The 24,825-nt window shown below is 44.9% G+C and overlaps 1 protein-coding gene and 1 pseudogene across 1 annotated transcript; one reads left to right on the top strand and one right to left on the bottom strand.

The window, feature by feature from the left end:
- ACAA2 (acetyl-CoA acyltransferase 2) lies at window positions 1–22,951 on the top strand. Its single transcript, XM_037034101.1, has 10 exons — window positions 1–107; window positions 4,821–4,987; window positions 8,970–9,098; window positions 10,745–10,861; window positions 12,134–12,281; window positions 14,278–14,453; window positions 15,199–15,328; window positions 19,512–19,582; window positions 20,384–20,538; window positions 22,577–22,951. The coding sequence occupies exons 1-10, from the start codon at window positions 92–94 to the stop codon at window positions 22,659–22,661; spliced, it is 1,194 nt and encodes a 397-aa protein (XP_036889996.1). The 5' UTR covers window positions 1–91; the 3' UTR covers window positions 22,662–22,951.
- LOC118980031 (60S ribosomal protein L5-like) lies at window positions 21,550–22,242 on the bottom strand (annotated as a pseudogene).
- Window positions 22,952–24,825: the final 1,874 nt, after the last annotated feature.

Genomic DNA, 24,825 nt, shown 5'->3' with positions numbered 1-24,825 from the left:
GGTCCCTGGGGCTCTTAAGATCTGGGCCGGGGCCGCTGCGCCTGAGTTTTGCTGGAGGAGAAGTCCAGTGCTACCTCCTCTCGCTGCAGCCATGGCCCTTCTGCGAGGTGAGCAACCCTCCTGCCCCACAGCGTCCCGCCCCTCCTCTCCCATGTCGGACTTGCCCTCTTGAGGCCTGATTTCCTGTCTGGTCTCAGCGGGGAGTCGGGGGTCTTGGGTTTACAGTTCAGTGTCATCAGCAATAAAGGGGACTTAAAAAAAAACAGAACACCCAACCCAAAATTGTTTGGGTTAATGAGAAAACATACTTGTAAGGCACTAGCGACAGTGACTTCGGTGCAGTTTGCATTTGAGAGTTGAGACCATGGTTTACTTGCTTCTGGTTGGAGGTCATTCCCCTGCTTTGTGTGGGTCATTCCCCACCTCGTTGGAGTTTGGCTCCAGGAAAACCAGGGGCGACCTGCACCCGAGGCAGCCTGAAACGCGGGGTTGTGTCACAGAGGAGCAAGACTGCCTCGGCCTCCGTCGCGGGGTGGGGAGGGTTTGCGGGGAATTCTCTTCCAGTCGCCGGGATTTTTGCCCTATTGACCTGCTCCCCCAAAATGCTTCGAGTTCTGTTGAAAGACCTGCCTTACTTCCATTTCCCTTCCATTCCTTTGAGTGACTCCCAGGAAGTGCAGTCATTCAGTACATAAATTCTAGGATTATTACCTTTTAAAAAATAAATAAATAAACCCGCCTTTACATAACAAATAGTCACAACCAATGGAATTTTAGTTTTAAGAATATGGAAGTTTATCCTTATTTTACGTGTTCTTTAAAGAACATTCGTGTAGGACGTTTTATATAACGACCCCGAGGCAGGAAAACCCTCGGTAGGATCCAAGAACCAGTGTCCTGGCGCTCAGAGCACTGGGGCTCTGTGAGGCCCGGAGGTGTGGAGTGTTTATTCGAAATTCAGTGGAAATGGATGGAAAACTATCAGGTTGGGAAGTAACAGGGCCAGATTTCCACTCTGCTCAGATTTCCTGAGGGCTATAAAACTGCCAGAAAAATTAAGACCATCCGAGAATCTGTTGCAGAGGTACTAGCTACAACAAATAACGTTTCAGACCGACTGGGTGGAGAGAGGAAGTTGCAAAGGAGTTAGGGGTAAAGAGGGAGGGGTGATGAGATAGATTTGGATGGATTTGGTACAGCTTGGTGATAGGTGGCAGGTCAGTGAGAAATATCAAGGGTGACTTCGGGTTGCGGTTTGAGGAATTGTGTTGGTAATGTTTCTTCCCAGAATAGGGAAGCTGGAGGGAGAATCGATTTGGAAGGGAAGATTGAGGCACTGAAGGAGGGGTGTTAGGGAGGCAGTTTTGAATAGGGGAATCGAGCTCGGAAGAGTCAAAATGGCATGTGAACAGTTCTAGTAAAAAACGTATTTTGAGACACGATGTAGTGTATCCTGTTTCCTACAGTTGGATTTAACTTGTCCAGTGAATGCTCTTTCCAATTCTGAATTTACTACATTTAATTTTTTTAAAAGCACATTGATTTTAATTTTAGACAGAGTATTCAAAAAACCCAATTCACTTAAAAGCTGCATTGCAATGAGCACCTTTAAAAATTTTTTTGTATGATTTATCTATTTAGCATTTTATCAGTGGTTCCTTACCCTTTTCTTATAATACAGACCCATCTGAAAAGCCCAGTAAAGGAAAAGAAGGTACATCAACACCCGTATTAAGGGAGTATAAAGTATATAAATTTGTGATACAGGTTACTATGGAGTTAGAGCTAGTGATCATATTTTTACCCATTTTCCTGTTTTACAGGTGAGGGCACTGATGTCCAGAAAGTTAAAATAGCTTGTCTATAATGACACAGGAAATGAGGAAATTAGAGACTCTACAACCCAAGCCTGAAGGTTTAAATAGCCATTGTTACTGATGAGGTAGAACCCATTGCAGATAAGCACTTTTCTCTAGTAGCATTCCAGGGCTTGTGGGACTCGCGGGTACGAGAGAACCTGCGACTAACTGATTACTGCAGGGAAAAGGACACATCTGAATGGGAGCGTGACTGACAGTGGTAAAAACTGTCATTAATTGATCAGGTTATGGTCGAGAAGAACCCTTGCCCCTGTTGTTAGTAACACCACCTCAGTGTTCAGCAGGAGGTTGCATTTCCCAACTGTTAGTTTTCTCACTGCTCGTTAGCTTTGTGGGGAGTGTCCCTGTGGCCATGACTACACAGGGCAGCTGGGCAGGGCTGCCAAGTTCCTGGGTTGGCCAAAAAGTCTGTTTAGTGTCTTCCATAAAGTAAAAGACACATTTTTCATTTTCCCCGATAACTTTATTAATTTGGTTACTTTGAGTATGTCTCCCACTATTGGCTTCTAGTGGGTAGGAGTCAGGGGTGCTGCTAAACATCTTCCAATGCATAAGACAGCCCCACAGCAAAGAATTACTTGGCCAAAATGTCAACAGTACCGAGAAACTTCCCAAACCACTTTTGACACATTCAGTCAATCACAGCGCCTTCTCCATACACTGCACAAATCTTTGGTGTGTTTCAGTTGTGTATTTTCTTTCCTTGAAATAGTAAAGTGTGACATGCTGAAATGTTGCATATTCTCTTTCATCTTCAATATTAAAATGGCTGCACAAAAACTCACCAGTTGGTAAGTTTTCTTTTTAAATGCACGCTGATATGACAGCTGTCACAATACAGTGTCACAGAACTGTTCTGAATGAAGTTAAAGACAACTAAGCACCACTTGAGTTCTCATGGAAAAAAAAACAAAGGAACTCTGGCTAACCCTTTACTTTAACCCTGAAACTGAAATGGATGCAGTAGTTAGCCATTTTCCTTCATTTGCCTTAGCCGCTGTCTGTCGTGGCTGTAATTCAATATTTGTCTTACAGGCTTATAAAAAGCAAGGCAGAGTTCCTATTTCTCTTCTAGTGGTGTTTTTTCTCCAGTTATCAGCCCCTTTGTCAGGCCTTTACTCGGTGTTTCTGACCCGCTGCACTCAAGTGTCTTTTCACTGTCTTGTAGTTTGGGGAAATCTTCATGAGTTTTCAAGTTGTTTTTTTTTTAAATCCTCATCCTACGGTGTTTCTGTTGATTTTAGAGAGGAAGGAGAGGGACGCTGATGAGAGAAATGCACCCCAAGTGGGGATTGAACCTGCAATCTGTGGGTGCACAGGAAGACACTCCAACCAACTGAGCCACCAGGCCAGGGCAAAGGCCTTTTAGAATAAAGGAGATTTTAGTTTGGTGTTAGAGATTATTACGTCTTAGACCTTTTAACAACCACAGAAAATTGGCATCAGATCATATCCAGATTATGAAATTCCAAGAAAAAAATCCTTTAAATTGTTTAGTCTTTATCCCTACACACCCCAGATTATGTTTAAAATATATTTAGTAGCATTTTCCCCTTCAAAATAATTGTGTTTCAGTATTAGCCTTCCTCAGGCTAACCTGTACAGTCTGGAAGTACAAGTAAGCAGAAGTGATATCATATGGGGCAGATCTTGCTTTTATTTTTATTTTCCCCACACACACTCTTTCATAGCTCATACTTCGCCATTAGTACCTTCCCACACAAACATGTTTTCTTAGGTTATGAAGTACAGGGAGAAACTCATGGAAGGAAGTATATGGAGAAACATAGGAAATTAACCTTCATTGTTTCTGTTAAGTCAATAGTCACATGTTATCTTATCCCACACCAGTATCTCCTATTATTAACATTTTACATCAGTTTTCGGAAAATTATCCAAGGCCAAGAGACCGTGGAAAGAGGCCGACAACTCCAAAATTTCATGGAGAGTTTAAGGGAACTTAACGACAGAAGCAGCACTTGGCAGTGAGCCCGTACAATTCCACGTGGCACGGAGCTTACACGGGTGCTTTGTAGCCAGAGCCACGGGCTGACACAGGTGGCTTGCGGTCTCCTGGTGTGGGCTGAGTGAGATCTGTGTGCTTCAAAGCAGTCATTAACTTAAGGGGCCCGTGTATCTGTGCAAGAATGTTCCCTTTGGGTGGTATGAACCCACGTCAGTCACTTTAAGTACCAGAATCGTTTCACCTAACAGTGTGGTGCATTTGTTACAATGGAGCTAATACAGATGCGTTATTATAAACTGAAGTCCATAGTTTACGTTAAGGTTCGCTGTTTGTGTTATAGCATTCTATTGGTGTTGACAGTGTATGTAATGACATGTACAGTATGCTAAAGAGCAGCTTCGTTGCCCTAAAATCCCCTCGAGGTCCACCTGTTTGTCCCTCTTTCCCCCTCCCACCCTCATGCAACTCCTGATCTTACTCTCTCCTTACTGCGCCAAACTAACAGGTGGCCTTTTATGAATATTTGAGTATTACATCTGTAATAACATCTCTTCTAAATTATAGTTATGTGTGTTGTGCCTCACATTCTTTTAGACTGTAAATTTGTCAGCTGGAATAAAAGGAGAAGCTGAGGTTTATTTTTAGGGTAGGTTTAGTGTGTTCTGCGGAAAGAGATCACCAGCATAAATAGGGGGACTATACTTAGATACCAATGGTGGAATAATGTTCAAGTGGCCTCAGTCACAGGTCAGTATCTGGACACAAATCCATTATTAAAAGTTCTATGGTTTCTTGGCAAGATGTGGAAATAGGTACCCAGATAGTTTGGGGGAGCCTTGGTGTATGCAGAGATTTTCAGTTACCTAATTGAAAACCATACTTTATAGTAATGTTTCCCAGTGAGACTGTTTCAAGCTTGTTAAGGGACACCGTCTAAGCTGTGGTTGCTCACATATCTCTCCTCCTCGAAATAGGTGTGTTTGTCGTTGCCGGGAAGAGAACACCCTTTGGGGCCTTTGGAGGTCTTCTGAAAGACTTCACAGGTACAGACCTGACTGAATTCGCTGCCAGGGCGGCCTTGTCTGCTGGCAAAGTCTCTCCCGAGACTGTCGACAGTGTTATCGTAGGCAACGTCATACAGGTTAGTGGGGCGGAGAATGGGATTGGTTCCTGATGCTTTATTTTATCCGTTTTTATTTATTTATTTATTTATTTTTAATATATTTTCTTGATTATACCATTACAGTTGTTTCGTTCCCCCCTTCATTCCCCTCCACCCGCACACTCCCTCCCCCACCATTCTCCCCCCGCTTAGTTTATAACCACATGTCTCAAGTTCTTTAGATTCTATATTTCCCCCACTATTCTTGCCCTCCCCCTATCTATTTTCTACCTACCATCTATGCTATTTTCTGTGCCTTCTCCCCCCTTCTCCTCCTCCCACCCCCCTGTTGCTAACCCTCCATGTGTTCTTCATTTCTATGGTTCTACTCCTGATCTAGCTGTCCTCTTGGTTTGCTTTTGTTTTAGGTGTGGTTGTTAATAACTGTGAGTTTGCTATCCTTTCACTGTTCATATTTTTCATCTTCTTTTTCTTATATAAGTCCCTTTAGCATTTCATATAATAAGGGCTTGGTGATGATGAACTCCTTGAACTTGACCTTATCTGAGAAGCACTTTATCTGTCCTTCCATTCTAAATGAAAGTTTTGCTGGATAAAGCAATCTTGGCTGTAGGTCTTTGGATTTCATGACTTGGAATACTTCTTTCCAGCCCCTTCTTGCCTGTAAGGTCTCTTTTGAGAAATCTGCTGACAGTCTGATGGGTACTCCTTTATAGGTGACTGTCCCCTTATCTCTTGCTGCTTCTAGGGTTCTCTCCTTCATTTTAGTCTTGGCTAATGTAATTATGATGTGCCTTGGTGTGTTCCTTCTTGGGTCCAACTTCTTTGGGACTCTCTGAGCTTCCTGGACTTCCTGGAAGTCTATTTCCTTTGCCAGACTGGGGAAGTTCTCCTTTATTATTTGTTCAAATAAGTGTTCCACTCGTGGCTGTTTCTTTCCCCCTTCTGGTATCCCTATAATCCGGATGTTGGAACGTTTAAAGATGTCTTGGAGGTTCCTAAGCCTCTCCTCATTTTTTTGAATTCTCATTTCTTCATTCCTTTCTGGTTGGATGTTTTGTTCTTCCTTCTGGTCCATTCCATTGATTTGAGTCCCAGTTTCCTTTCCATTGGTATTGGTTTCCTGGACATCTCCCTTCATTTCAATTAGTTTAGCCTTCATATGTTCCTCTAATTTGTGACTATAATCAACCAGTTCTGTGAGCATCCTGATAAACAGTGTCTTGAATTGTGCTTCTGAGAGGCTGGCGATTTCTCGGTTGCTGAGAGTTATCGTTTCTGGGACTTTGAGTTCTTCTTGGGCCATCTTTTGGGCTGTTCATGCCTGTTACATAGCAGGATCGGAGCCCTAGGTGTTCACCAGGGTGGGGCCACTCAGTCGCTGGGTTGTGACGCTGTATGTGGGGGTGGGGTCAAAGAGGAACAATGGCGGTTCCGTCTGCCGCCTCCCACGCCACATCCACAGGTGCGGCAGCTGCCACCGTCACCAGGCCCACGCGTTTCGTCCCACTGCAGGCGAGTGTGCCACCACCGCCAGCCCTTGCCCCCTGGGGCCTGCGTGGTCCGTCTCACTGTGTGCGAATATGCGACTGTGGTCAGTCTGCCCTGCACCCCAACTGGGTCCGGGCCACTTGTGCGCCTAGGTCAGGGGATCTTTCCTGCCTGACCCTGCTCCGCTGCTGGCTCCTCCCCTCTTACCATCCCGTTGAACGGTTCGTCGTTGTCGGACTTCCGTATAATTCAATTTTCTGTTTTTTGGCTGTGTCTTTGTTCTCCGAACCTTTGTTGTATTCAAACTTGGTTGTGGGAGAAGGCACAGTGTTTCCACCTATGCCTCCATCTTGGCAAAAGTCTCCCTATTTTGTCCATTTTTAAAGATTTCTCCTGTACCTGTCACCATGGAGAATCCGTTAGTAGTTAAAGGTGTTTATACTTTGAGAAATCCTCCAAGTTTAGGAGCAGTGACATGCATAATTCAAGGGAGCAGATAATCTGGAAACTATGTATCTATCTAGTCTGGGATACATTTCATTTTTTGTGTTTTTTTCCAGTTATATTGAGGTATAATTGACTTACAGCATGTATTATTAGTTTTAGGAATAGAACAAAATGATTTGATTTACTGCTTCTAAATAGATTAATTTCCTTGACTTATTTGAAGTTGTTGTTCTCTCTCTCTCTACCTACCTACCTACCTAAGGAGTATAGCAAAGCCAAGCAAAAAAGTTAAAAAAAGGAAAAGAAAAGAAAGAAAGAAAAAATAGAACAGTGAGTGCCCTAAAGCCTTTTTACCTTGGTGAGCCAATTCTCTACATTTTATCAAAGTTACTTGAGCTCTCTATACAATAAACACTGTTCTTATTTTTTTTTCAACGTATTTCTTTTCCTTCTCACTCAGAGTGTGGTCCTTGGAGCAGCAACATTGCTTCATGAGGGAAACGTTGAGAAGTGCAGGCTTTCATGCAGCCCTAGACCTACCGACAAGAGCCCACACAGTAACAGAAGGCGCCAGTGTGCGTTTCTGAGTTTGGGCAGCATCTCTTACCTTCCTGACCACTCTCTCTCCCCTCCCTAGGTCAGCAGGTTTCAGCCTCGGTTCGCTTACATCTGGAACCTAAGGAACATCATTAACTAACAAACAAGATAGAAACAAACTGAAAAGATAGTATACTGACAGGGAAGATGGGTTGGGGGCTGGATAAAAGAAGTGAGGGGATTAAGCAAAGGGGAAGAAACTTCAGATACAAGAGGATGTGATGACCAGAGGGGAGGGGTGGAGGGAGACGAAGAGGGTACAGGGAGGGTAAAAGGTGATGGAAGGAGACTCTGCTTGGGGTGGTGAACTCACAAATACAATATGATGTACAGATGATGTAGTATAGACTAGTACACCTAAAACCTATGTAATTGTATTAACCAATAGCACCCCAATAAATGCAGTAAAATTTTTTGTTAAAGTACAATGGTCCCTGTTATTTTCAGGGGATACATTCCAGGATGTTCAGGGGAGGCCTGAAACCACAGATAATACTGAACCTTACATACACTATGTATTTTTCCTATACACACATACCTATGATGAAGTTTAAGTTATAAACTAGGCAGTTTCATGGATAGAAGACTTGTTCTTACTGTAGGGCTTAGTAACTTCAGCATACAATTTTTTTCTTTCCTTACAAAGTGGAAAACTTTCACTTTTTTACTTAAAGGAAGCACTTTACAGCTTCTTTGCGTATCTGAATTGCCAATGTCACTACTCCCACTCCACGGGGCCATTAGTAAGTAAGCTAGCTAATCATTAACTTAAACACAAGCACTGTAATACTGTGATCCTATGATCCAGATGGCTACTAAGTAACAGTGGGTGGGGAGCATATCCTGGAGATGCTGAACAAAGTGACAGTTCAGGTCCCAGGCAAGATTTGTAGCATGCAATTTAAAATTTATATTTATTTCTGGAGTTTTTGTATAATATTTTCCGACTGCAGTTGATCATGTTTAACTGAAACCGCAGAAAGTGAGGCTGCCGATAACAGGGACGCCGGTGACTGCCGGTGCCCGTGCACTGCCTGCAGCATCTCTGGTTTAACTGGTCCCAGTAGGAGCTTGGTCCCCAGTGTGTGACTGAAGCTCACCTGGTTATTCCTGTGTGCAGCCAGGGTGAGAACCACGGCCTCAGACGCTCATTTGTTAAGGAGCAACCTGCATTGAGGTAGCCAACTCCACTTTAAACCGTTCTCATGGTTACAAGTTTCTATCTTCCACCGATGACATCAGGATGCTCATACTTAGTAGGTTTAAAAACCTATAGACCAAATTAGAGTTTTTATTGAAGTCACAGATGCATTTGTTACGTGACATATTGTGTTCCTGTATGTGTTGTGGTCTACCTGAAGCCATATAGTTTATCATTTTTGATAGATTGCCAACATTTCCATATATTTTGTCTTTAATTCCTAGATTTATAGAGGAAGTTCTGTTTCTTTTCCCTGTGTTCCAGGCCACTTCAGATGCTGTATACTTGGCAAGGCACGTTGGTTTGCGTGTGGGTGTCCCGAAGGAGGTCCCGGCCCTCACTCTTAACAGGCTGTGTGGCTCTGGTTTCCAGGCTCTTGTGAGCGGATGTCAGGTACAGACAAATGCTAATTACATCAAATGCTCTGAAATGTGTTAAAAAGCTGTTCGAGAAAATGTCCCACTTAGTATAACACTGTAGATTTTTATTTATGCCTATGAATAGAGGTCAACATTTAATATTTGGGAAAATATTCACAGGAAGAAAATCATTTCTTAAAAGCTAAAAATGAACTTTAAAGATACTATGCTAAATGGAGTAAGCCAGTCACAAAAGGGTAAATACTGTACAAAGAGCAGTCACATCCACAGAGACAGAGAGTAGAATGGTAGCTGCCCAGGCGGGGAGAGGGGATGGGGGTGGTGTTCAGGAGCACAGAGCTTCAGTTTGGGAAGATGACGAGACTTCCCGAGATGGGGGCAGCTGCACTGGTGTGAATGTGCTGGAAATCGGCTGAAGTGGTGAATTTTATAGCGTGTATTCTTAATCACAGTTTTTAAAGAAGCCAGCCATGGCTGCTGGTTACACTCTACCGCTCACTTCATCTTCACCACTGTCCTGTGAGGCCAGGCCTGTTTCTATTCCCATTTTACAAGCAAGGAAACTGGTTATTGAGGGCATTAAAGTTACTCAGTCTGAGAGGCAGAATTTAAACCCCTGTCTGTGAGGCGGTTTGAAACTGGATAAAGACTGTAAGACTAGGAGGAGACTTGGAGAATTTAGAAGATGATAGGAAATATGTTTTATAAAAAGGAACTAAGTGGTACTGTTGGTAGAAGTACAAACTACTATGACCTTTTTACGGGGTAATTGAGCAGATCAATTGTGAGCACAGAGAAAAGGTATACAGCAAAGTCGATTTTCTCTTCATTTTATTACAAAATAAAATAATACAGGTAGTTTGTAATGATTAATTAATTAATTAATTATCTTTAGAGGGGAAGGGAAGGAGAGAGGGAGAGAAATATCAATGTATGGTTGCCTCTCGTGTGTTCCCTGATGGGAACTGGCCTGCAGCCGAGGCATGTGCCCTGACTGGGAATCGAACCGTGATCCTTTGCTTCACAGGCACGCGCTCAATCCACTGAGCTACACCAGCCAGGGCAATAAATCATTTCTATAGCAATATATCTTAAATAGTGATCCTGATTTTTCTAGCAATCATTTCAAACATCGGGCTCTTGAAGGCTTGTAATTTGCTTCTTTTCTGAGACATACAAATAGTGGAAAGAGTTGGAAGAATGAAATGGGTCCTTTTTTATGCATCCTCTGGGTTAACCCAGTTCCTTTCCATCTGTGGTGTCCTTCAGATTCATTCATTTGTAGGATAAATGTTACTTTTGCCTTTTTGTTCTTCATTATTTGCTGGCAGTCTGTAAATTTATGCCAGACAATATCTTTGCTGATATTTAAGATTTCTGTTGAGTTAAGAATTACCATTCCTTAGCGAAAAGTCGGTAGAGTTTGTTACTTGTGCACAAATGATTGAAGACTGTTAGGGCTTTTTTTCCCCCCTTGTGTTTTAGGAATAGATACTTTAGCACTTGCTGTGAGATTACTTTAAAACTATTTCCTTTTGAAATACTGTAAGGTTAGGATAGTTACTTATTAAACTTAGTATTAGTCCACTACTTAACACATACTTTTTAATATCTGCTTCTGTCATGAAAGAGTTTTGTTGTCCATTTATTTTTCAATAGGAAATCTGTGTTAAAGATGCTGAGATTGTCCTCTGTGGAGGAACTGAGAGCATGAGCCAGGCGCCCTTCTATGTCAGAAATATGCGTTTCGGAACCAAGTTTGGATCAGAACTCCAGGTTGGAACCATTAAAATCTAAAAAAAATTTTTCTCAGGCTATTATTCCACTAATAATTTTAATAGCACCATTTGGGAAAGAGAAAACTAATTTTGAAACCAGTTTGGTTAGTAGGGGTTTAGTAAGATATAAGTGATTTGAATTTCATAAAATATTTCAAAACTCTATCTTGGTTGTTCATTTTGCCATTTCGATCACATAAAATTCGACTGTATCTTAGCATCCCTGTGGTAGTGGAGTTACTGTGACACTTGGGGAAGTGGAGGAAGGGAAGAAGCAGGTCAAAAGGCGGGCAAAAAGGTTGAATGATTAGTAAACCAAGTAGTTAAATCTTTACCATGATTTATGGAGTTTTCTTTCTGGTGCATACTCCATTGAACAGATTTCTTCATCACAGAAAACATTTTCTTTGAATGTGAAGTATATTGCCCTGTACCAGTCAGATAAAAGCTGATCCCGTTGCCTTTGAGAGCTGCAGTGTGTGTGATAGCACCGGAAATGACAGCGCGCTGTCCTTCCCGTTTATTAAAGGGGAGATGGTGTCTCACATTTGTAGCATTTTTCAGTTGCTTTACACTGTTCATCCAGTTTCTCGCCTGGCCTTTTTGAAAGTTGAACAGGCTTAGAAAAGATGAGATCGTTTTAGACGCCAAATATGTTTGAGAAAAAACCTTTGGGTGACAGGTCAGTGACTCAAAAAGTGAGACAATGTGGGAGAAACAGATGGGACACACTTATTAGAGGCTGACTGAATAATAAGGAACAACTTTTTCTGTTATCCAAGAAGTTCGTCCCAGGTTCTTTTCAAGTTCATAGTAACTAACAGGATCAGCTGTTCCTATCACTTGAGGGCACAGGATGAAAAAGGAGCCCAGATAGTTTCCTACAGAGCTCCTAACTGTAGTTTACAAAGGCTGCTACAGGGAAAAGTTGAGGACTCTGTTAGTTTCTTACAAAATGTAACTTTGAGAGGTTCGAACTGTAGAGTAACTGGCTGTGGTTCACCCTGCACATTCAGCACTGGCGGCTCTCTTTAGAGCCTCACATTTACAGAAAGAGGAGAATGTGTCATTTTATTATGTCACTGGGTCTTTTTCAATGTGCCAGAGCCACATTGAAATATAAATAGTAGTAATAATAATGCCATTAGAAAATCTTATTTTACTTTGGTGTATTGGAACTGTTAATTATTTAAATTTAAATAAATTATAGCATATTACTTTCAAAAGATACACTGTAAGAAATCACTGTATCATTCATGTCTTTTAATAGCTGGAAGATTCTCTGTGGGCATCATTAAAGGATCAGCACATCCAACTGTCCATGGGACTTACTGCAGAGAATCTTGCTTCCCAACATAAAATAAGCAGAGAAGACTGTGACAAATACGCCCTGCAGTCCCAGCAGCGGTGGAAAGCTGGTCAGTGAAAGTGGATGTTACAATGACTCAGAGCCGGAATGACAGTAGAGGGGTGGGGGTGGGGGGAGTGAAATGGGTGAAGGGGGTCAGAAGGTACAAACGTTTAGTTGTGAAATAAAGCAGTTCTGGGTATAGAATGTGCCACGTGCTGACCGTAGTTACAATACTGTGTCGCATATTTGACAGCTGCTGAGAGAGTAGATCTGAAAAGTTCTCGCCCCAAGAAAAAAGCTTTTTGTAACTTTCTCCTGGTGCCGGATGTTAACTAGACTTACTGTGGTGATCATTTTGCGATGGAGACAAATACCGATTTAGGTTGTTATACCTGGAACTAATATAATGTTATGTGTCAATTTTACCTCAATTTAAAAAACTATAGGAAAGAACTTCATCTTTTCAGAGAATGATCATATAATAATATTAGTTTAAAATTAAACCTTTGGAAAGTCCCATTTTGTTAATTTTTTTTTTTAGATATTTAAGTTAATGATTGCAAAATTAACTGGGAGCTTCTCGTTAATAAACACAGTAAACCACTTTAAAAAGCGGTGTTGTGAATTGGCCCGCCTGTGCTGGCACTGTTGGCAGGGGAAGCTCAGAGGGCCGTGGCCCACTCGCTCTGTTAGAGGTGGTGGCCCCCTGGGGCTGCTGGGGCAGACGGGGTGCCCTCCTCTGTAAGGCTCGTTATACTCACAGGGAGGGGACGGCTCGCCTGGGAGAGGCCCATCGGGTACCCATGTGCTGCCCCACTCCTCACTGAGAATCAGCGCACCTGACTCGGAGCCCCAGCGCTCCGCGAGGACATCCCTGCCCATGTGACACCGCACTCTGCTGTTCAGCCCTTTCAGGGGGGCAACGTGATAGAAGAGCTTCTCCCAGTGTGGTCCGTTGAGGGAATGTGTTAGTCTTCTGAAAAAGATCTTTAAAATTAAACTCATAAACAAATGGAAACTCTTATTAGGGTATTAATATTTACCTGGAATAGTGAGGATAAAGTCCATCTTAGCATTTCGGAGGGGCGAGTGGAATGGGGCCGGTGCCACCCAGCGTGTGTCCTGTGCTGTTCAGTTCCAGGTTTCTCTGAAATGGAAGGGCGCCACCTAGAGGTGAAGAGTTACTGGCTCTAGTTCTAGTTTTGCCACGCTCGTTATCTGACCTGTTAGTTATTTACTGAGCATCTGTAAAATAGAGGTAAATGTGTTAGAGATAAAAATAAAATAGAGCCTTTCCAGTTTTCCCAATAGAGTTGTTGTGAAAACCAGTGAAGGAAAATATTTAGGCTCCTGTAAAACATCATAAAATCAAGATGGCATCGTTCCTGACATGCCCTGTTTTTGAAGCTCTGGGTTACTCTAGTCCCCTGTGGTCGGTGGAGGTGGGGTAGGTCAGCTGTCTTACTGAGAACTGTGTCAGTACTCACCCATGCAATTTCTTCAGGTGGCTTGTCCTTAAATGTCAGGCACAGATTATTTGGTGACATGGGCAACTTGGTAACTTTTTCCCTTATGGTGCTAAGAAAACTCAACACGAGAGCTGCTCTCTTAAACTTTTAAGTGTATGATTTTAAGTGTATGTTGCCATATGTTATTTTGTTCAACTTGGTAACTTTTTAATTACTTCCTATCTCACCCAGAGAAGTTTAAAAAAAGGCAATTAAATCCATTTGATGTCATTGCAAGTGTAGCTAATAGACAAATACTGCTACAATTTCAACAGTACCTTATAAAAAAGGGGTGCTTAAGAAAAGAAAATCAAAATAATAATTTTAAAAAAATAATAAATAAAAGGATGCAAAATGTGTCTGCATAGAAGCATGGCAGTGTATTAAATCCTCCGATAGGCAAGGTGGGTTACATAAGTAATTAAGGTTTATATTAAAGTAGGCTGTGAGGAGAGGGTAGACCAGAAATTAAGTTGAAGGACTTGTTTGATTTAGTTTTTTTTCCTGTTTCCTTCTTTTGTCCCGATTCTTATGGTAGTCTTCCCACTATTTCAGCTAATGATGCTGGCTACTTCAATAATGAGATGGCACCGATTGAGGTGAAGACAAGGAAAGGAAAGCAAACCATGCAGGTAGATGAGCATGCCCGGCCCCAGACAACCCTGGAGCAGCTGGCCAAGCTCCCTCCCGTGTTCAAGAAGGAAGGCACCGTCACTGCAGGGAACTCCTCGGTAGGTGGCACCACCCATCCCCTCGAACTCTTCCTGCTGTGTTCGATGCAAAATAACCGGGCAGGATCTTTTAGCTACTTTCATGCTGGTCTTTAGTTATTTAGCTTAAACTAATAGAGTTCATACGTTATTAATTTGGAAGTTCATAGGTCAAAATGCGAATATTTTAGGTAGGGGCGCTGAAAGTACTTTCAGTTTCTTTTCAGAATGTTAGAAAGAAATCTACCTGGCTTATTATTTCAGTTTTCATACTTTTTTTAAAAGATTTTATTTATTTATCTTTAGAGAGGAAGGGAAGGAGAGAAGGAGAGAAATATCAATGTATGGTTGCCTCTCATGCGTCCCCTTCTGGGAACTGCCCTGCAACCCAGGCATGTGCCCTGACTGGGAATCGAACCGCAATCATGTGGTTTGCAGGCCCACGCTCAATCCACTGAGCTACACCAGCCAGGGCTTGGTTTTCATACTTTTTTTCTTTCTCATGTGTACGATTCATCAGATTCCTCCTTACATCTACCCACATCTGGAAATAAGCTTTTCCTTGACATTCTTTCCTGTTTTCCCGTAGTGAGGCTATGTTCTGTGCCTACATTTAGTGATCTCTTTAATCCACCAGAGTGCTGCTAGTGTAAGTTCCAGCCCTGCTTCTCAGAATTGCTGTCATCCTGAGAGTATGGCCCCGTTAGTTCAAACTTTGAGTAACTAGGTTCTTTACCCTTCAGTTAACCTTGTTTTTGTTTCCAAGGGCATATGTGACGGTGCTGGAGCTATCATCCTTGCCAGCGAAGATGCTGTTAAAAAGCATAACTTCACACCACTGGCGAGAATCGTGGGCTATTTTGTGTCTGGATGTGACCCCACTATCATGGGTATTGGTAAGTTTGTAGGGAAACAAACTGGTTCTGTTACATTTCTGGAGATAAATCTTCTTTGGCATTCTGATTCCAGAAACAGTAGCCAAATCAAGGTTGCCAGTCTATAAGAAAAACTATTAGTCTCAGTAGGAAAACCAAGACTGTGTAGACTGCTGTGGGCAGCAGTCATGTCTTATTGTCCAGTTGACAGACAGAGCCCTGACTGGTATGGCTCTGTTGATTGTCATCCACAAAGCGAAAGGTCACCAGTTAAGTTCCCGGCCAAGGCACATACCCGGGTTGATGGTCTAGTCCCAGACAGGGTGCAAACAAAAGGCGACTGATTGATATTTCTCTCCCTCCCTTCCCCCCTCTCTAGAAATAAATAAATAAATAATTTAAAAATAAAAGTAACAGAAAAATAACAGAATTACAAGGTACCGACCTGATAAAGAAAATATGAGATGGGAGAAACCGTGGGGCAAAATAGCGAAGGCTGTATGTAGAGCAGATGAACGCCCTGTCAAGTGTTTTATGTGGGGTCATTGATGTATCTGATTGTCCCCTTCCGGCCCTCGTAAGTGAGCCTTCCTGGTGGGGGAGAAAACTGAGGCAGGCGTGGGGAGGTCGACTCAGACAGTTCCAAAGCAGCAAGCAGGGAGCCAGGGTGCGACTCCAGCTCGAAGTCCATGCCCTTCTTGCTCGGTTGTCTCGGGAAGTCAGAGTAGTGCTCGCCTGTCTCAGCTGAGGCTCAACAGGACAGTGAGGAGTTATAAACAGTGTGTCTGCATTGGCAAAGCACTAGCAAGAGATCTGCGACTTCCTACAAGCGCGTATCCAGTCTTAGCTGGAAGGGTATGAAGTAGAACAAAAAGCTTTCTGCTGAAAGCACTGCTAGAAACTGCAGATAATGCTGAATTTTAGCAGTTCCTGTCACCATTCTGCGGGGAAACAGGGAACCAATTAGGTGCCTCACGAAAGTAAAATTGGTGCCCAGAGGTTCTGATCTGTCCCCTCACACCCCAAGGAAAAGCCTGCCCCAGGGTGGAGACTTAGCTTCTTGGTAGATCCAGAGATTTGTCAATGAGATTAGACAAATCTTAGGCCATTTTTTACTAACTAAATTGTATTTTCTTAACACATTTTTAAAAGGTTGTATTCATTTATTTTTTAGACAATGGGGGAGGGAGAGAAACAACGGTGTGTGAAACATTGATTGGCTGCCTCTCGCACACCCCCAAGTGGGGACCTGGCCTGCAACCCAGGCATGTGCCCTGACCAGGAATAGAACCGGCTAACTTTTGATTCACAGTCCAGCTAGTGCCCAACCACTGAGCCACACCAGCCAGGACCTAAATTGGTTTTTGAAGTAGGTCCCAAGATTGAAAGGGGATGACTTGTGGCTGGCCTGCCTTTTCAAAGATCCTTCCCTGTGAGCCTCCAGGTCCTACCCTTCTGATGACTAGGTTCATACCCAACACATTTGCTGCTGTGTTCTGTACCAAATTTCTAAGAAAGCCAGCTGGCGTGTCCATACCTTGCCATCTTTCACCGTGTTGCCAATTATATCACTAAAAACTGTATACTATGTAAACATCTGTTAAAAGTCAACTTTTTCCTTTAAGGCTATAGCCTTAAGAGTTTATTAGCTTTCAGCTACCCACTATCAGCAAAACACAGTTTTTGTCATAGAGATGGAAAGTAGCTTGAAAAATTAAATACAGTGAAACCTTGGTTCTTGAACTTAATTCATTCCAGAAAACTGTTTGAAAAGCGATTTGTTCGAAAACCTACTCGCCTTTGTCGCCCGAGATTCGCGTGACCAAATCATACAGGCATCAGCATGAAAGGGTTGTTGGGACCTCAGGTTTAGTTGGACAGTTGGACACTTTTTCTATGAACAACCTGGTCGAGAACCAAATTGTTGGGGAACCAAGACATTCCAGAGCCAAGGTGGGGCTGTATCTGTGTGTCCGTGTGGCATTTATCCCCTTGGCATTGAGAGCAGTGGTCCCCAGCCCTGAATGACCATCAGATGCACTTGTGACCCCACGTGAGTTCGTTTTCACAGCTGCAGGGCAGCACCTGAGACTATGGGGTTCTTTCAGTGTGTCTAGATGTTTGTGATGATCATCAGTCAAATTTATCTGATATTGGAAAGTAGTTATTCTGTGGTTCTTTTTCAGTTTAACCTCGTTTAGTAGGTTCTGATACATTAAAATAGTGAGGAAGCAAGGAAAGGTAGTTTGCCTTTCTTCTATGCCAGGCCCTGATGGTCTCCCTTAGTGCGGTGAGTGGCCGGCGGGGGGTCTTCTTCCTTCGGGCGCGGCCGCAGCTGTGTGTGTGCCAGTGTCCCCGTGCCGGATGCCCCCGTGCCGGATGCCCCCTCTGTCCCGACAGCCTCCCTCTCAGCTGTGCTGTGGGGTGAAACAAGGCACCAACGGGAGAACGCAGGGCGAACAGCAGGAGGACAGACACCTGCATACCTACCTAATGAGGATGGACCCGTCGGCCTAGTTTCTGGAGAGGGTGCATCCTCAGTTCCACGGTTACTCAACGTGCGGCAGTGCTTTTCCCTGCCGTGCAGCTGCAGACCCAGAGCAAGGGGGGAAGCCAGAACTTGAAAGAACTTGACGCCTCCAACCAGGGACACGGTCACGGACAGGGTGTTCCCTGGAACTCCCACCCCCCAGGGGTGGCAGCAGTGGTGGGGGCTGCTGGGCAGGACTTTGAGCCTCTTAGCCAGAGCGGCTCTACCTTTATTATTGGGCTTTATTTCTAAAAAGGATTCCAATGCTTCTAAAGAAAAAGGTTAAAAAACTAATTCAAAGCGCTTCTGATGGGAAGCTTGTGGCCCAAAAAGGTGCCCCTGGTCATGTGGCTGGCTCTTAGTAGTTGGAGCCACGACTAGAAGTGAAGTGTCCTTTTCCCCATGAGAATGCTGTACCTTCCTGAGTCCCAGTAAATAGCAGCGTGGTATGGGAACAGTCCTTTAAAAATGAAGTGTGGCGTGTTGGTACAATTGCCCGTGACAGTTCTGAGTTCACACGAGCACACTGAGTCGGGCTTCCTGGGGTCGTGAAGGCGGGAACTGTGTACAGTGGCTGTGCCCCCTCCAGTTCTTCATGTCTTCCCCTGTAGGGTGCTGCCTGCGCTGACCACGCCGGGCAGTGGTGCTCTACTCTCAGCTGTCCACCCGTTTCCATGCCTTGGAGATACAGAGAGAATCTGGAAGTGGGTTCGGTGTTAAGCCAGTGCAGAACTTGTGCTTGATGTTGAAGAGCACAGCCTACCGATTTGCAGACTGTTGCCTAAAAAGCATTTTAGTTACATGACAAAATAAGTGCCGTTATATTTAGATTGCATTATACTTTTCTTGGAAAAGCTGATTTCCCATCTCATCTTGGATATATATGGGAAGCTTGTTGTAGAATGTTTGACTACTTGAATTCAACAGAACATACCACATTTTTTTAGACATTATTGGCAATTTTATTCTTTTGGAAGAGACAGAGAAGTAGATTCTCATCTCTAGTCAGATTCTTGGCCTTTTGGGGGGGAAATGAATTTATTTTAAAATCATGAGCAATATTAAACTGTCACTGGTGGTCATCAGAAGTCTGGGAGCTCAAGTTTCACTGTGTGGGTTTGTGGTTCGCCAGTGGGGTGTGTGTGTCGTTCGACTCTCTGCCTTCCGCTGGAGTCGCAGACATCTGCGCCCTTCAGACCCCTTTTCCTGCGAGGCCTCGTGGCCTCCTCTCCTGCAGGGCCTATGCGGAGAGGCCGCTGCTGTTTCTTCTCCATTGTCCAGATGGGCCCGAAAACTCAGAGTGTAGGCACAATCGCATCTATGCCAAGAATGCGTGTGGTTTGTACCCCAGGAGAGCACTGAAGTCCGAGTCACCGTTAGGTAGGAAGCATGACCTGAAAATGGCCTTGAACTCCCTTGCAGAACCCCTTCGGCTGTCAGGATGCAGCCATTCATGCTGGGATGCCTCGTGAGAGGCTGTCAGCTACAGTTTGACGGTGGAAACCGCTGTTCCCCTTGGTCCTGTGCTTTGTTCCGTCATTGTCACATGACTTAAGAGTGTGCTGTCAAGGTAGAAAGATCTGTGGCTACTAACAGCTGTCACATTGTTCCCAAGATGAGAACATTTGGTCCATAAACAAACCTGAGATGACGCTGGCTTTTGCTCTGACACAGGTCCTGTCCCTGCTGTCAAGGGGGCACTGAAGAAAGCAGGACTGAGCCTGAAGGACATGGATTTGGTGGAGGTGAGTGTTTGGCGTTTTAACAGCGTGAATAAACCACCACTGTCCACGGTGCAAGTGGCCGCAGCCTGGCCCTCCGTGGCTCTTTCGCTTGGGTGCTGCTGGCCTTTCCAAACGACGCACATCTAATCAAGTGCCGCTTCATTACGTGACTTACATTGGTGCGCTTCCCTTACCTAGTTAAAATGTTTCCTTTATGTGTAGATAGTTCAAACAGGCTGGTTTCTCCTAAAGTATAAGTTCCTGGAAAAATCTTAGGACCTTATAAGACCCTATTACACTTTTGACTATTAATGTGCCTATTGAACTGAAATGATTTCTATATAAAGTGGGGGGGGGGATGAGTACTTTTAACCCTATTTTATGGATTAAAGTGAAAAAATACAAGTCAAGAACTGAATAGAAAAACAGTATCTGGTCCCAAATCTAGAAGTTTCTTGTCCTCCCCCGACCCCCCAGAATTTAGAAGTCAACCAGAGGATAAAAGAAGGTGCGTGCGCCCAAGGTGTGAACCGCCCAGCTGGCTGCAGCACCTGTGGGCCCCGCAGTGTCCCGCCGCCTCTAGTGTTCGTGGGTGATATTGCCGAGGACTTCTTTTCTCTGAAGGATGCATTGGACTTACAGTGCCATTTTCAAACTTGGTGTTTCTTACAGAGAACAACTAAAGATAAATTAAAATAATCTTGCAAGGTAATTTACATTGGGGAAAAAAGCAGCAAAACTAGCTATCAATGGGACTGAACAACTCTGTTAAAAATCAGTTTGTGAATAAGGATTTTTATCAGTGTTTCTGTCGTTTTGAAGGTGAATGAAGCCTTTGCTTCCCAGTACTTGGCTGTTCAGAAGAGTTTGGATCTTGACCCAAGTAAAACCAACGTGAATGGAGGGGCCATTGCTTTGGGTCACCCACTGGGAGCGTCTGGAACAAGAATTACCACCCACCTGGTTCATGAATTAAGGTACTTGCTAGAAATTGTTGGATTTCAGATTTTCCTCTTTTGTAGACATGGCACGGATCTAGGTTCCCCCCAAACAATCCAACATTTTTTCGTTCTTCCTCAGATCCCCTTTGCGCTGCTTCTCACCAGGACGCAGTTGCTTGGGCACCCCTTTGCAGCTGGTCTGTGTCAACGACCCCACTGACTTGTTAGCAGCCCTGCTCGTGGGAGGCACGCTGGCCCTCCTGCTGGCTGCGTGTCCCCTGGGGGATCCGCCTGCCTGAGATAAAGTTATTTAGAGAAATAGAAATACCAAAGGGTTCTTACCTAGATGCTGTCCTCTAAGAAACCTAAGCTGACCGATGAGTTGGATCTGAACTCAGTTTCCCCTTGCTGTTCCCAGGTTCCAAGGGGCACCTTCTGTGTGTCTGGTACTTTCTGTTCTGATGGTAGTGCTGCTGCTGCTGCTGCTACTGTGTATTTTGGACCATTTTGCTCTGTTAGTAGAAAAATTGCCAGTGAAACCAAATATGTCAGGACAAAAACTCACGCTGGCTCCCTGTTAGGTTAAGGTAAATAGGACTCCTATTTCATTTTGTGATTCACTGAGTTGAAATGAGTGATTGACATGCACAAAAATAGTTCCCAACCGTTCTCTCAAGGTCATCCCATCAAGACGGAGGAGTGGAGGCGATGGCACTTTAAGGGAGTCTGTTTTTTATGAAAGGGACTTAAAATGTTTCTAAATTACCTTCCTTTCACATGGACAGGCTTCACTATTTACACTTAGTCAGAGGTGCTGTAAACATCCGAAGCCATATAAACCGAAGGGACTAGGTGTTTACCGGCCCCCCGCCCACCTTTCTCCACCTCCGCTTGTCTCACTCACCTCCTCTCCCCACTCCTCTTGTGCACTGAGGCCAAGCTGGCTTTTTTTTGCGGGGGGTTGGGGGAGGGGCTTGGTCAGTAAGTAAGTCTGTTGTCTTTATCTGGAAAATCTTCACGGAAAACCGTGGTGTGGTTCACTAGCTCTCAGCAGCCCACCCTTAGCTCTGCGGGTGCTTGCCTTGTAAGCCACCCAGTCTTTCTTCTGGGCAGGAGACGTTTCGAGATGCCCCACCTCTTCTTAACTTCCTTCTCAGGCGTGTCCTCCAGACTGGACTCTCCCGCAGTGCAGCGTGAGCGTTCTTGTGTGTCTCCCCCATCGTGCCTCGGGGTGTGGTGTTCTTTGTGTACTGAGAGAACTGTTTCCTGTAAGCATCTTCATCTTCTGCCACTATGTAGCTCATATAATCTGCAATGTTCTGGCCCGTGATGTGCTTCTGATGGACGCCTGCATTGAATTCCTTGCTTTCTGAATCATAGCCCAGGAATTGCTTGGCGCTGTGAGGGTTAGACAGGCCTCCCCCGACAGCTCCCTCCAAGTCCCCAAACACTTTATTTCCAGCAGCAGTCCTGGCCAGCCCTGCATCTAGGTCAGAGCAGGTGAAGGCACCAGGCCAGCCATCAGTGCTTTCCACGTGGTGTTCACCTGGAGTCACCTCCACTTGGCCCTTGTAGATCTTGTCCACACCAGTCCTACCGAGAAGCCTGCGACCTGTCAGGCCAGCTGCACGCCACCTGTGGGGAGTTCATGGACGGAAGGTCACAGATCGCCATGATCTTCTCTTGGACAGGCGTGAGCAGGCTGACAAGCGACGCACTGTTGGTCACCTGGACTGCCATCGTACACTTGGGCCAGTGGTGCCCATTTTCAGCCCAGAGCACCGGTGTTCCTGGGCTGAGTCGTCAGTCCGCCCTCTCGTCGACTGCAGACTTTCACTTGGTACCTCTGTCAAGTGTGGGTGGGACACCAGTGTCCCAGCACGCCACCGCTGCTTTTTCTTTTCTAATTCTTACTCTCCTGTTGTGACTAGAATACCAAGGGTTGAGGAAAATACTGAGATGATGGGATGAATGCAAATGAATAATACAAATGTGACCATTAGTAATTCAACTTAATACTTACCTAATGACTTCAGCAGATTGAGTAGATTTCGGCCACTGCTGTCTTCCCTAGGCGTCGGGGTGGAAAGTACGCCGTTGGATCGGCTTGCATTGGAGGCGGCCAGGGCATCGCAGTCATCATCGAGAAAACAGCCTGAGAGCGTGGAGCCCGCCGCAGCCACTCTCACTGCACATGGCCCGGCCACGGTGACCCGGTGACCTTGAGGGCAGCTGTGGAAACGGCTGCCACTGGAAGCAACTGAGTTTCACCAGAAGAGCCCAGAACAAGTGCTCTCGGGCTTCCACTGAATATAATGCATTTCCGAACGAACGCCCGGCTGCAGAGGGGCCTTCAGAGGAGTCGCGTCCTTGCCAAGTAATCACCACTTACGCCTTAGATGATATAATATGGTCATGAGGAATTGGAATAAATATTGCCTTAAACTCAGCTACTCATTTCCTGTTATTTCTTACATTTAAAAAAAATTTAATTGTAGTAAAATACACATAACATAAAATTTACTGTCCTCACCATTTTTAGGTGTACAGCTTATTGGCATAAGGTGCTTCCACAGCTTATGCAACCACCACCACAAAACTGAAATTACGCGGCTAGTAAACAGTAACCCCCGTCCCCCTGCAGCCCGGCAGCCACCAACCCGCTCTCTGAATCTGACGGCTCCAGACGCCTCACGCCAGTGGAATCAATCACAGTGTCTGTGTTCTCGTGACTGGCGGGTCTCACTTGGTGTCATGCCCACAGGTTCGTCTATATTGCAGCGTGTGCCAGAACATCCTTCCTTTAAGGCGGAGCACTATGCCATGGTGTGTGCAGACCACAGCTCGTTTGTTTAGTCCCCGCCGCGTTGGCCCCCGAGAGCAACGGCGTGCAGACAGATGCCTGCTCGTGCCTTGCTTACAGCTCTTCTGGGCACTTCTCCAGAAGCGGAGCAGCCGGGTAAGTGTGGGAACTCTGTTCTCTGTACTTCTAGGAGTTGCCCTGCTGTCTGCCTTCCACCGTAGCGGGGCCATGTGACACGGCGGTCAGCAGCGCACACGTGTTCGGTGTTTCCACACGCGCACCAGTACTTGCTGTTTTCTGTGTGCTTTGTAGGAGCCAGCCTGCAGGGTGTCGGGATGCCTCACTGCAGTGTTGAGTTGCATTTCCCTAGTGACAGTGACGTGAGCATCTTTTTCTGTGCTTATGGGGCCACTTGTATACCTTTTTTTAGAGAAATATCTACTTTAAGTCCTTTCCCCATTTTTTAAGTTGAGTTATTTTTGTTGTTGTCTTGTATTTTTTTAAAAAATTTGAAAACCAGTTTGTGTGCTGAATGATATTCATAACTCACACTGAGATAAACGTCCAAGAAGCAAAATTACTGAACCTAGTCTTGATATTAATAAGTGATCTATTAGCCCTTGAATGAAGACAGTGCCGATGATGTGTTTTAAGTCCTCGATACATTTGAGTGGAGACATAGCTTCCTGAAGGAAGACTCATGCTTGTTTACAGACCAGGTTTTTACATGGAGAACATGGAGCTGAGGAAAGGCTGGAGGTCGAGCCTCAGAAGAAGGCAGGCGACACCCCTCTTCCCCCACCACCAGCACTTCCCCGCAGAGACCAATGTGGCCGCTAACGTCCGCGGCACGGCCAACTCGGGGACGAGCCAGTCGAAGGAAGCCAGTAGAAACCACTGTGCTTGCACACAAGCTCAGAAGAGCCTGCTGGAATGCCATCAGGGCCGCAGACAGAAGGCCGAGAGTTTCGCAAGTTCATCTAAGTTACGTCCTGTTCTCATTCTCTAACCACTCACACCTTCAACCTTCTGGTTTTCAACGGGGCACACTGGTTGGGGACATGTCTGGGTGTCGTGGCTGGGCAGGGGATGCTGCCGGCATCCAGTGGGCGAAGGTCCAGAGGCTCCTAACGTCCTCTGACGCAGAGGACAGTGCCTATGGCCAAGGCTTCTCTGGCCCAAAACGCTGCAGTTGACGATCACTGCTTCAACCCTAAGTCCCCCCGTCCCTCGTCATGTCACCTCTCCTGTTTGTCTGTATGCCTACCTAGGTATATATGTACACACACACACATTTCAATATGAAAGTATTCAGCCTTCCCAACCCTGCTGTGAATACATACGCACCAACACGGAGGACCCAGGGGCTGGTCGGGAAGGTGAGGTGAGTGGGGACAAGTAACAAGTACAGCCACTAACTCTTTAGAGTGGGAGCTCCTCAGAAACAGGGGTGTCATCAGTGTGCCTCGTGGGTACACCTTGTCTCTCTCTTGTCCCGTGATCTCAGGGCTGATGTGGGT

The sequence above is a fragment of the Sturnira hondurensis genome, unplaced genomic scaffold, assembly GCF_014824575.4.
Source record: "Sturnira hondurensis isolate 20B ecotype Veracruz unplaced genomic scaffold, ASM1482457v3 Scaffold0001872, whole genome shotgun sequence".
NCBI classification, from domain to species: domain Eukaryota; kingdom Metazoa; phylum Chordata; class Mammalia; order Chiroptera; family Phyllostomidae; genus Sturnira; species Sturnira hondurensis.
Note: the sequence above shows the minus strand (reverse complement) of the source record. Positions and strands in the feature narration are given on the sequence as shown.

What these genes read in the sequence shown, in the direction of transcription:
- ACAA2 (XM_037034101.1), top strand. An exon ending in CCAGCAGCGGTGGAAAGCTG is followed by an intron (nt 12,282 to 14,277) that starts GTCAGTGAAAGT and finishes CCACTATTTCAG; the next exon opens with CTAATGATGCTGGCTACTTC. An exon ending in CACCTGGTTCATGAATTAAG is followed by an intron (nt 20,539 to 22,576) that starts GTACTTGCTAGA and finishes TGTCTTCCCTAG; the next exon opens with GCGTCGGGGTGGAAAGTACG.